This window comes from Vulpes vulpes, chromosome 15, assembly GCF_048418805.1.
Source record: "Vulpes vulpes isolate BD-2025 chromosome 15, VulVul3, whole genome shotgun sequence".
In the NCBI taxonomy this organism is placed as follows: domain Eukaryota; kingdom Metazoa; phylum Chordata; class Mammalia; order Carnivora; family Canidae; genus Vulpes; species Vulpes vulpes.
The window spans coordinates 117,409,067-117,421,691 of NC_132794.1; the positions used below are offsets into that span (position 1 = coordinate 117,409,067).

The 12,625-nt window shown below is 55.2% G+C and overlaps 1 protein-coding gene across 5 annotated transcripts in view; it reads left to right on the plus strand.

Moving 5' to 3' along the window:
• Window positions 1–7,669, plus strand: part of PPP2R2D (protein phosphatase 2 regulatory subunit Bdelta) — a 45,039-nt gene extending 37,370 nt beyond the window's left edge. For all 5 annotated transcript variants that reach the window (XM_072740437.1, XM_072740438.1, XM_072740435.1 and 2 more), the window contains 4 exons: window positions 3,089–3,253; window positions 4,324–4,493; window positions 4,564–4,655; window positions 6,872–7,669. In XM_072740437.1, coding sequence (XP_072596538.1) covers window positions 3,089–3,253; window positions 4,324–4,493; window positions 4,564–4,655; window positions 6,872–7,151 — 707 coding nt within the window. In that variant the 3' untranslated portion in view covers window positions 7,152–7,669. The remainder of the gene's footprint in view (window positions 1–3,088; window positions 3,254–4,323; window positions 4,494–4,563; window positions 4,656–6,871) is intronic.
• Window positions 7,670–12,625: the final 4,956 nt, after the last annotated feature.

A 12,625-nucleotide genomic window follows, 5' to 3' on the forward strand; every position in this document is an offset into this window, starting at 1 on the left:
CAGTGAAAATCTACATACTACTGGTAGTCACCCATCTTAAAAGTTGTGGATTTCTCCAGAAATGAGAGTCCTGTCATTTGTGCACATCAAGGGGCCTCATCGGAATTTCTCATGTTTGGGAGCATTGTCAGGCTGTCCAGACGGGCTGCAGTCGAGATGGGGTTTGGCATGTGTGTGCTCCCTTGCACTTGAGGAAATCCATGCAAGTTCTACGTTTCACACTTGATTTTTATTATCTGTTGTCCTTTTACTTGATTTGGTTATGAATTTCATTAGTTTGCGAAGAAAGTGCACAACAGTACAGTCATTTGTGTGGTGCCGGCAGCTAGCGGAAGCCGGACCCCGCACGCTGGCGGCCAGGGTGCTGGGGAGCTGACGCCTGCTGTGTCTCTTCTTTCTGCAACTTTGCAGGACTTCTTGTCTTTCAGGGTTCATGCGTGTGGGCCCTGCTTTCTCTTTATTCTCCTTAAATTCTTATATTTTAAATCATTCTTCTCTTAATACATGACCATTTTGAACAGAATTCAGATAATTCAAGGGAAGTTCTTCCCCCTTAATCCCCCCCTTCAAAGGTTTAACTGTTGTAGGCAGTTGATGTGTACCTTTCTGACATTTTTATGTCTTTGAAAGGAAGTTTTTGTTTAAGAATGACAGGGCTCATCCTCTACTCAGTGGTAATGAAGTTCCAAGCGCTCGGGAGTGTCAGAGGCCCCCGAGTTCAGCTTGATTGTTGTGCCCAAGATTGCGAATCCAAGAAACCACCGAGGAGCCCACACCGATGCAAGCGCACCAGGGTTTGTTAGCAAGCTGGAGCTTGCATCCAAGTGTGCCCGACACAGCAGAGCAGGGACTTGGACCTCGAAGTGAGTTACAGCTGGGTTTTTTATAAGCTGGTCTAGGGGATTTTCAGAAGGGGGGGAGGAATTTCTCCAAGTTCTGTTTACATTCTGATGTGGGGCTTTCAAGGGCATTGAGCTCTGTTCTCATTCTAATATGAGACTTTCTACCACGGGCGTGGGCTCTGTTGTCTTTCTGATAAGGGATTACCGAGGACATTGAGGACATTCTGCAGTTTTTCCCATAAAGTTCAGCTCTTACTCACAGGGGCCTAAGATGGCTGTGCTTGTGCTAATGCTAAACTTTAGGTGGGATGGTCTTAATTTTTCTCGGCCTCCACGTGACGACCTTAATTAGCATTAGGTCACTCTGTCTGCCCAGGCCTTTCTCCTCCTCTGTTAACCCGCGCTCCTGGGGTGCTGCCTGCAGGTGTGTGGAACCCGAGAGCCCATGGGTGCAGAGCTGTCAGCACAGGGCCCGTGCATGGCAGGAAGCCCCTGCCGTCAGCCTCATCTTTGTCGTGATGCATCAGAGCTCTCTTTCCCTGTCGGTGATGCAGGTTTGCGCTGCGGGATGTGTTGTAAACGCTGCGAGCTGTAGACTGTTTCCGGTTCCTCAGCGTTGTGGCAAGTGGCTCTGCTCCCACGCCTGTGCGCTCACACCTGCGAGCCTCGGTCCGTAGGACAGGAGCTGCCTAGCAGGGCTGCGAGTTGGACACTTTGTGCGGGCTTGGAGACAGGGCTGCTCCACCACCCCTGAGTGTTTGTTTTAGGTCCACAACACTGGGTCTTTTGGAAACAACTTTGCACATCAGTAAAGCCAAAATAAGACCATTTTTAATTTCTTTGATAATAGGTAAGTCAGAGTATTCTGTTAATTTACTGCCCATTAATGTGAATCTTTTTCCTGTCCTTCGTGATTTTTCTCCTGTGGGAAGCTCATCTTTTTCCCTTCATGATTTGTGAGGACTCTAATTCATAAGTGATTTGTGTACGCAGTCCTATTTTTCATTGCTTTTATAAAAGTTTGCCCCACGATCATGTTTCAGATGACCTTCCTTGTGACCTAGGTTATGAAACACATATACTTTCATATACTTACTTATATCCATTCATGCTGTTACTTTAAAAATCCTTCTGATCTGCTCACATGAGAGCCCTGGTCTTGCCGTGCCCCATACCTCTGCACCTGTCTGCATACCGACAGCCATCTCCTCCGCGCACTTGGGGCTTCTTGCCTCCTGGTTAACCTTGCACATCATGCCCTGTGTGAGCAGGGCACTCTCGGGCTATCGAGGTGTGTCCCCAGCAGCCTGTGTGGCTTCTCCACAGGGCTGGTGCTGACCGCTTCTCCCTGAACCTGCTGGGAGCGCTGCTCTGGCGCTGAAGGTCCCATAAGCTTCTCTGGACTCCCAGCAGTCCCCCAGGGCCACTGCCTGTGCTCCGATGTCCAGGGACGAGCTGTGGCGTCAGCTTTCTTACTTGTGTCAGTTGGTTCCATCGTGGCCCAAAGCCAAACTCTATCCTTTCCTTGTTTTTCTTTAGCTGAGCAATTTCTACATTTGGGAAGCTACAACATTAACACTGTTCTTTCTTTCTTTCTTTTTTTTTTTTCTTTTTAAAGATTTTATTTATTCATTCATGGGAGACAGAGAGAGAGAAGCAGAGACACAGGCAGAGAGAGAGGCAGGTTCCATGCAGGGAGCCCGATATGGGACTTGATCCTGGATCTTCAGGATCACGCCCCAGGCCAAAGGCAGGTTCCAAACTGCTGAGCCACCCAGGGATCCCCGTTAACACTGTTCTAACTGCTTAGAATGAGCTCTTGATGGCAGATCCAGAAAAGATTCTTGAAAAAGCAGCATCTTGGAATTTGGCAGTTCTCTTCTGTGTAATTTATGGATAGAAGTATGGAATTTTTGTGCAAATGTGGATGCTTGCTTCTTTTTCTTATTCACATCATTAAGCATGTCTGATCTTGCTGTGAACGTCTTCCCATGGAAGGTTAGTGCTAGCAGCAGGATGCAGGCAGTGCTGGTGTGTGCGTGGGTCCGGGCCCGGTGAGGCACATGGCAGGAGTTGGAGCGGTGACCCGGGTGCTCTGACTGGCATGCTCCTCTGCATACGGTCTGGAGGATCACCTCCTGTACGTGTCTGCCCTTCACCCTCACCGTGGGCTGTTTCTCACCTGCTGTTTGCTTGAATGTGGACCAACGCCCTCCCAGCGCTCTGCCTTAACTGTGCGCCTCCAGACATCGTAGACATCAAGCCTGTGAACATGGAGGAGCTGACGGAGGTGATCACGGCGGCCGAGTTCCACCCGCACCAGTGCAACGTGTTTGTCTACAGCAGCAGCAAAGGGACCATCAGACTGTGTGACATGCGCTCCTCGGCCCTGTGTGACAGACACGCGAAGTGTAAGTGCCCGGAAGGTTCAAAATATCGGTGTTAATCCTCCGTTTTCCAGGCACAAGACCATTTCCCGAGACTTACCGTGTCCTTTGGTCTCCTTAGCCCTGTGCAAGTGTAGGACCTGCTTTTGATCATAAGTCCCAGGGTGGCTCTTTGGTGGGCCTTGGTGGCACCACGCGGACTCCCCAGTAGGTGTCCTGTGGCGGGGCAGCCCGTAGTGTTACTCTGCCCAGAATCTCAGGGCTTCGTCAGAGGGCTCCCCGGCGGCGTCCGGCCGAGAACCATCTGTTGCCTCTACCTCTGTGCATTAGGACCTCGGCTGAGGCTGCCAGGACGCATCTCACTCGTGACGGTTCTCAGCTGTCGGGATGGGCTCTGTTCACAGTGAGCTTTTGCTGGACTTGAAGCCAGTTCCCCCAGGCGAAGCTCTAGCGCTTTAATCCTCTGAGCCTTGAAGTTTCTTCTAGGTGAGGAAAGTTTTGTTTTTATGTTTAGCCATAAAGAGTAGGCCCAGCCTTCTAGGAAACCGGAAGTGTGTGTGTCGTGCTGAGGACTGTTGTGTACTGGAGACTGCTCGTGTCCCCAGGGCACGGACAGGTGAAACCGTCCTGTCAGGAATGTGCGTGGGATCTTCCCGTCCTGTGACACTTTCTCCCTTGGCACAGGCCACTCCCTGATCGTCGGTTGTGTCTGGAGTGTCTCCCCCTATGAAGTGCAGGGACGCCAGCAGTGCCCGACGTTAGGCGTGCTTGCTCTAACTGGCTCTCAATAACCTTCTTGCCTTATTCTCATTTTTCTATGACTAAATGTGTTTTAAAGAACTCCTGTAGGGCTCCTGCAATGAAGAGTGAGCCTCCTGCAACGTGGGCCTAGGTCTTTCACGAGCAGGGGAGGGGCAGGGAGAGAGAATCTCAGTCAGACTCGGTGCTGAGCCCAGAGCCTGACGGGGGCTTGAGCCCATGACCCCGAGATTACAACCTGAGCCAAAAACCGAGACTTGGTCATGTACCTGACTGCACCCCCACACACACATGTCTGGTTTTTAAACAGAAGCTGAAAACTTTGTGTTTTTCAGTTTTTGAAGAACCCGAAGATCCCAGCAGTAGGTCCTTCTTCTCAGAAATAATCTCCTCCATCTCCGATGTGAAATTCAGTCACAGTGGTCGGTACATGATGACCCGAGACTACCTGTCGGTGAAGGTGTGGGACCTCAACATGGAGAGCCGGCCCGTGGAGACCCACCAGGTGAGGCTGCCACACAGGGATGGCGCCAGACGCGCTCAACACTGTCTAACCTGCCTGTGGTTTCATTAAGGTCCACGAGTACCTGCGAAGCAAGCTTTGTTCTCTGTACGAAAACGACTGCATCTTTGACAAGTTCGAGTGCTGCTGGAGCGGTTCGGACAGGTAGGGCCTGCAGCGCCACAGGCCTCCTCGGGGCCCAGGGGCTGCCCAGCCGGCTCCCCTGCACTTGTGGTCCCGTCCGTATTCACACAGTACACGTGCTAATGAGGTTCCTTTTGACAAAGTTTAAAATGCATTTTAAATATCTTAAAAGTAACTGATTTTGTATCATTTCCAAGATGAGCGAGAAGGCCAAGCATGGTGATGGCCGCATTCTAGTTTGCCTTTTCTTCTGGCGGGGAGAAGAAAGTGCCCTCTGAGTTCACTGGTGGTTGTGCTTGAGCAGCAAGAGGGGTGTGTGGCTGACGGGAAGTCCTGGCGGACTTTACAGGGGGGCAGCTGTGGTGTCTCGGTGGGTGGTTTTGTGCACATTCTTGGAAGAGAGTAACGGCGGGAGGGCGGGCCTGCTAGGGGTTGCGTCTTCGGTGTCAGACAACTCCGCGCATTTCTGGGTCTGGAAAGACACTGTCCTGCGTCATCTCTAGTAGAATTGTGCGTCATGTGGGGCCTCCCCGGATGCTGTGACAGAGGGCCTGTGCTGCTGGCCATAAGGGACCAAGTGGACATTCTGAAAACCCTTTGGTCCCCACACCTGGCCCTGCTGCCTGTGAAATACTGAAAAATGCCTTTAAATTACCCATCTGCAGGAACATTCAGATGCTTTCCAGCAACGCTTAGCTGTCCTTTCACCCTTGCAAACTCTGCCCTGCCTTCTTGCCCAGAAGCACCTGTTGAGGGACAGCATGACCTGGGAGGTGACCTGCACTCTGCCCCCAGGGAATGGGATGGCTCCTGGCCGGCCGCTCGGGAAGCTGGCCCGTGATGTGGTTTGGGGCCCTGGGCAAGTGCCCGGGAGCGCCCCCCACCCCCACCCCCAGCCCCACATAGGCGCGTTGGTCAGGAGAGCCAAAGAGAGAGTCTGTATTGGAGCTGTTTGATCTCTGCCAGGCACCAGCAGTTCTGATGCGTGCCGCTGATGAGATAGCTTCCTCCTGAAAGAATCTCTTAGCAGTCTGTTCCGAGGGGCTGTGGCCGACGCAGTGGAGTGGGAGGAGCGTGGACGTAAGCCGCACATGGGTGCGCTCCCTGCTCGGCCTTCCGTGTCCGTGGCCTCACACGTGAGGCTGAGCCGGGGAGGGCCCCGGGCTGGGTGGTGCTGTGCGCTCTGGAGCTTCAGGAGTGGAACGGGGATGGTTAGCAGTAGACTTTTCTGAATTTATCCTGTTTTCTGGGTGCAGTTTTAGGTGCACTCAGACCCTGAGGGATTTGCTCAGGTGGTCAGGGTCTGCCCCGAGCTGGGCCGCTGTGAGACGGGAGGCCCGGGGCTCCTCAGGGGAGATGACAGGGAGCCGCAGGGATGGGCTGTGCTGCCAGCAGGGTCTGTGGGGCGAGGTCTGAACCGCTTCCTCATCTGCAGTGAGGCTCACTCTAAAGCCACGGGCCAAATCATGGCAACACTGTGAGCCAGGATCCTCCTGGTTTTCTTGAAAAAGACCAGAAGTTTGTACCAATGTAACAGACGTTTTCGACTGCAGACATCGTGGAAGCCGTTAGAATTAATCCTGGACCAGTAAGGTCGTGGGCAGCAGGGCAGCGACTGAGTCCACACTAAGGTCTAGGACGTCCCTTAATGCTCCTGTAGCTTCCTGTGAAAGAACTGTTTGACGTCAGAATACACTAGGACAAGTGTGACTAATGTTCACTGAACACAAACCAGCTTTGAGTCATTGACAGAGTTGCAGGTGTTCAAGACCCGAAAATAAATCACACTGTACTACTGATGGCTGGGACAGATGACTGCGTCCTTTTTTCTTTTTAAAAATGCACTAATGGGCACTGGGCTGGCTCACTCAGGAGAACACCCGACTCTTGATCTCAAGGTCATGAGTTCGAGCCCCACTTTGGGTGTAGGTATCACTAAAAAAAAAAAAAAAAAAAAAATGCTCGTAATTAAAAGTATGGTTGTGCCTTTTTTCCTCTTTTATTCTGTACTATTTAATTTTTGCCGAAGTGATTGGATAGATGCAGTTCAGTAGAAAATTTTCACTGCATTTCTCTCCCGACCATTCTTACTGTCCTTTCATAATTCTACAAATGGTCTTGTTGAGTGAGGGTGGGGGGACCCGCGCTAGGTGTCCAGGGCGCTAGGCCCACCTGCGGTGGGGGTGTTGAGCGCCCTGTCCTTGACGAGCGTTACTCTGTCTTCTTGTCTTGAGCAGCGCGATCATGACCGGCTCCTACAACAACTTCTTCAGGATGTTTGACCGGACCACACGGAGGGACGTCACGCTGGAAGCTTCCCGGGAGAACAGCAAGCCTCGGGCCAGCTTAAAGCCTCGGAAAGTGTGTACAGGCGGTAAGAGAAAGAAGGACGAGATTAGTGTGGACAGTCTGGACTTCAATAAGAAGATCCTGCACACGGCCTGGCACCCGGCGGAGAACATTATCGCCGTGGCTGCCACCAACAACCTGTACATATTCCAGGACAAAGTCAACTAAGGAAGCCAGCGCAGGGACTGAGCCCGGCCGTCTTCTCGGAGGAGGGGCGTCATCCTCCCTGTGAGAAGTCACGGGCCGCTGCCTCCTCCCCTGGGCGGTTGGGGGGCCCGGCCTTCCCCCTGCGGCGAGGCGGCCCGGGCCGCTGCCCGCAGAACACCCGTTCAGCGCGGACGTGGTGGACAGTGCCCAGTAAAGGCCATCACTCAAAATAAATGTATTTATTTCAGTCTGAGCCTTCCTTTCCAATTTGTAGACCAAAAAGTTCCCACCCAGGAGAAAAGCCGTCTGATGGAACGTCTCTCTCTGCAGCCTCCCCCGCCCCATCACACTCGCGCCTTCCGCCGCGGCCGCCGTGCCCCCCGCTCCGCCTCCCTCCGAGCCCGGGCAGCCCCGTGGAGGGCACGGGGTCCCCAGCAGGCTCAGGCAGCTTTACTCCCCCTACACCTGTATCTGCCATCACACCTTCTGGTGTGACCACTGAATAAAAGCAACACACTATAAAGTGTTTTTAAATCCAAGTTAAGTATCCGCTTTTTATTTGCCTTCGTTGCACATCATGAAATCATGCAAAATCGTGCTTTGGAACAATCTGAAAACCTCTTGTCCTCGGTCGGCAGAACGGTAGCTCTGACGCCCGTCCCGGGTTCTGCGGCCGTTTGCTTCTGTGGCGTTAGCGCAGGTTATGTGCCAGGTGGGGTCTGCTCGGAGCCTCACCTGGGACCACCTGTGAGGAGACTTGGAGCCGCAGAACCGCTGCTGCCCGAGCCAGCGTGTGTCCCGTACACCTCCGGGTCACAGGAACGCACATGCTTGCTTTTTAAACTGCTCTGAAGAGTACTTGTGGGAGGGATATTCTTTTTAAAAACTGCAGAAATTCCACGCGTGCTGAATTTCATAGCGCATTTCAAGGCAGCACAGTTAGCCCGTTGTAATTCCTGCATGACGCCACCACTGCCTGGGGTGTATTGTAACGCAGGGTCTTTGATATCAGAAATCAGGTTTTCCCAAGACAAAACCCAGAGGCTGACGATGCTCTGTGACTAGAAGTCACTGGGATTTCACACACCGTGTCCTCCAGGGGACCGGAGCGCCGCGCACACGCCCTGCTCTTGAAATCGAGGTGTGTTTTGATTATTCACGATCCCCACCTGCAAGGACCAGTGTCTTGATAATGAACTTTCTGTTCATTACCCTGAATAAATGTTAATGGGAGCCGCTTTAATTCACATTAAGGTAGAATTGGAGGATTTAAAAGTACAGTTAATTTAAAGCTGATTGTCAGATGGGGGGCTCCATCGTGGCACAATCTCTGAATCTGGCGCAGAGTTCTCCAAGTACTAGGCCTCCCTGGCCCGTCGAAGAGTTCTAATGGGATCATACGTGCGTGTTCAACTGTTTTGACCAAAAGGTTAATAAATTTTAAATGTTTAACAGGATCCGCACTGTGTTGGGACGGCTTTTCCCACCGAGTAGCACGTGAGCTCCAGGGAGGGGACCCAGCGGAAGGGCCGCTGTCCCCGTGGCTGCCGCGTGGTCCGGGTGCGGGCCCCTGGGCGCAGCTGCAGCTCCTGCGAGACACGCGCTCCCGGGACGTGGCCAGCCCCCTCCTCTGCCTGCGACGCTTCCAGCTTGTTACGCCTTGTGTCCTGCTAGTGAGGTGACCGTCCTGTGGTTTGCAGACTTCATTTATATTTCTTTCTTGTTTATATCCTTTGTGAAATACCTATTTTCTTAGTCTAAAACTTCCCTCTCTTGTTTACAATTACAGACATTGTCTCTGTTCCAGAAAGTTAGTTGTGTGAATTGTTTGCATTCTTAGAATTCTGTTTCCTTGAAGCTCTCGTGCTCTCGAGGCCGGTGACCTGGATTGGGATGAACACGCTTTATTATGTGTGGGTTTAGACACGCTTTTTTTAAAGAAAAATCGAGCGTCTGAAGCCCGCTGAGACTCCAGAGTCGGTCAGCTGTCCACAGGGCGGCGGCGGCGTGACAGCAGCACGTGCCACATCTCGGCCCGTGCCCCTCCGGGGAGGGGGGGCGGCCCTGTGTTCGCAGCCAGGGGACGGTCCCTGCAGGCCGGGGGCCCGGGACCGTGCGGCCTCATTGCTTCCTTAGGAGGAACTGTGTGCAGCCCTTCCTTGAGGGTGTGAGAAGAAGGTCACAACTGGCGCTTTGACTTTCTGTCCAGCGCGCGCCGTGTGCTGGGCGGAGCCGGCGCCTGACTCGGGCCTGGGCGATGGCCTGTCCCCGGCGCTGCGATGAAGGCACAGCAGGTGCTTGTCGTCCAGAGGATGTGGCGCTGCGCACAGAGCCCCGGCCTGGGGGGCTTGCCCTGGGACCCTGGCGGGGTGCCAGGGGAGGAGCCCTCACTTCTTAGGACCCAGCTCAGGACCCAGCTCGGGTGCTCAGGCAGGTGCAGGAGGTGGAGGACGGTCTGCCTCGGGCCGGTGAGGTGACTGAGCAGACGCCGGGCCCGGGGCTTCACGGAGACGGGCGCCCTGCTGCCCTGGCTCCCCCGCTCGGCGCCCAGGGGCTCCTGCATGCTCACGGCTGGGCGCCCCCCCGGAAGCTGGGCATGTTGCCCCACGAGGGTCTCCGCACAGGCTGGAGGCGGAGGTCGGGACCCTGTGGGTAAAGGCGGCCCACACACACACACACAGGGCTGTCTGGGAGGGTGGGGGACCGCTGGCCTGGGCGCTCATCCTGACGGTGACGACCCCCCTTCCTGGGGGCTGCGCAGGCCCTGCACAGGCCAGCGCCGCGAGTCCCGGGCCCCACGCTGTGCCCCCATGGAGCGGGTGAGGGGCGAGCGTGTGGGACGAGGGAGCACTTGCCCGAGGAGCTGCGGCCCCGAAGCCCTGCGCACAGTCGCCCGCTGAGGAAGCAGGGTCATGGGTGCCGCACCCGCCAGCACAACCTCTACCTGGAGCGTGAGACGGGTCCCAGTGCCCTGCGTTCACCTCCAGCCCATGCAGTGGCAGACGAGGTGGCCCAGTGACACCTGCGGCTCCTCCAGTAAGCACGGTACCGGGATGTCCGCAGAGGAGACTGGCTCCCGCCGTGGCCTGCAGCCGTGTTGGGACGAGAGGCGCCGCATGTCTCTAGTAGGAGGGCCGGATGCCGGGTGCTTGCAGGCTGGCACAGGACGGAGGCCGGTATGGGGCCCTGTGCCCGGGAGCTCCCTGGCACCCATCTGTCATCAGGCCGTGCTGTTCCCTTGGGGTGCAGCATAGCTCCCAACGCGGCTGCGCCCCAACCCCGTCCCTGCGTGCCCCCAGGCCCGTTCATGTCCTCGGAGATATCAAGACGTCTCTGAAAAGGCGTGTCCCATGAGCATAAGGAGCGTTGATCTGTTCCAAGAACGGACTTGCAGAGGGCACTCTGGTCCCGGAGACCAGCATCGTCCCGCGGTGCCATTGCGCGCTTCTCGCTGGGGCTGCTGTCCTCCCGTAGGCGACCCAGACGGGCAGGACTCGGGGTTTGCACACGTTGGGGGGAGCCCTGCACCTCTCGTCGCATCCGTCACCACACAGGACACCGGGTGGGCTTTCCTGTGCTGAGAACTTTTAAGATCTTCCCCCAGCCACTGGGTCCCCTGCTGTGGTCCCCACGCTGGGCCTCACACGTCCCCCGCTGGCCTTTTCTACTAGACACCTGTGCTTCCGACCCCTTCCTCCCGTCCCTTGTCCCCCCCCCCCCCCCGCAACCACCGTCTACTCCGGGAGCGGGAGCGCGGGAGCTGCAGTTCTGGCTTTCGCTTTGTGCTGGTTTGTTTTTAGATTCCACGTCGAAGCGGGATCATGATTTGACTTGGGCCCCTCAGCATCACGGCTTCACAGTCCATCGTGCTGGAAATGAAGGAAATGGTAAGATTTTCTTCTTTTTTTCTTTTTCTCTTTTTTTTTCTTTTCTATTTTTTTTTTTTTTTTTTTTTTTGCCTGAATACTGTTGCTGTGAGGGACCGAGAGACGCAGCACACTTCACCAGCAAGGGACACCTTGGTGCTTCCGAACCGTGGCCGCGTCAGTAGCCCTGTACGTGCTGAGGCGCGAGGATCTTCAGGCGAGTGTTTTCGTGTCTTCAGATGTGTACGTGGCAGTGCAGTTGCTGGGTCTCAGGAGGTTCTGTTCTTAACTTTTTAAAAGATTTTGAGCGAGCGAGTGAGAGGGCACGGGGGTGAGGGGCAGAAGGAGACGCAGACGTGCCCCCCCCCGCCCCCCAGCAGGGAGCCGCTGCGGGGCTCCACCCCAGGACTCTGGGGTCATGACCTGAGCCAAAGGCAGAGGCTTCTCCCACGGCGCCCCCAGGCGCCTCCACACCCGCCGTGCACTGTGGCCGCACCCGTTTGTGTGCCCACCAGCAGGGCACGAGGTGCCTTTTTCTCCACATCGTCCCCCACCCCTGTTGTTTCTCAGGTTCCTGAGTAGCCGTCCTGGCAGGCGTGAGGGGACATCTCATTGCAGGTTGGATTTGCATTTGCCTGGGGAGGATGTGGAGCGTCTCCTGTGTGCCGGCCGTTGGCATCTGGACGTTGTCTGTGGAGAAATGTCCGCTCGTGTCTCCTGCCCACTTTTAATCCAATTCCAGTTGGAGGAATTATGTTGAATATCAGCCTCTAATCAGATAAATGATTTACAGATGTTTTCTCCTATTTAGTAGTTTCCGTGTCATCGCCTTCCTTTGGCGAGCCTGAGAGTTTTAGCGGGCGCAAGCCCCTGGTTTATTTCTGCTTGTGTTGCTTTTGCGTGTGGGGTCAAATCCACAAAACTGTCACCAGGAAGTGTCCGGGAGCTCACTGCCTATTTCTCTCTGGTTTATGGTTTCAGGTCCATTGTTGTTTAACAATTTTGGGGAGGAGGGGCACCCGGGTGGCTCCGTGGTTTAGCACCGCCTTCGGCCCAGGGCCTGATCCTGGGGACCCGGGATCAAGTCCCATGTCGGGCTCCCTGCGTGGGGCCTGCTTCTCCCTCTGCCTGTGTCTCTGCCTCTCTCTCTGTGTCTTTCATGAATAAATAAGAATCTTAAAAAAAAAAAAGTCAAGATTTTGGGGAGCATGCGAGCAGAGGCAGCGGGAGCAGGAGAGAACGTCGAGCACACTCCCCGTGGAGCACAGGGCCTGACACGGGGCTCCATCTCGTGGCCCCGAGATCACAACCTGAGCTGAAGTCAGGAGGCAACTGCTTGACCCCAGGCCAGGCGGCTGCCCCATGGGGGCTGTGGCTCACACCCTGAGACAGGACCTCGTGCTCCACCCTCGGGGCCAGCCAGGCGCCTGCGTCGCTGTGAAGCCAAAGAACAGGGGCCCGGGTCCCCCAGCGCCTCCACTGGGGACGTGGGCTGCCCCCCACATGCCTGGGCCAGTTCTCGTGGGGCCACGACCGTGCGTGTGGGTCTCCGCGCTATCAAGCTTGGAGTTTCCCTCCGTGGGCAGGCTGATCCCTCTGTGGGCAGGCTGAGCCCCCTTTGTACCTGTA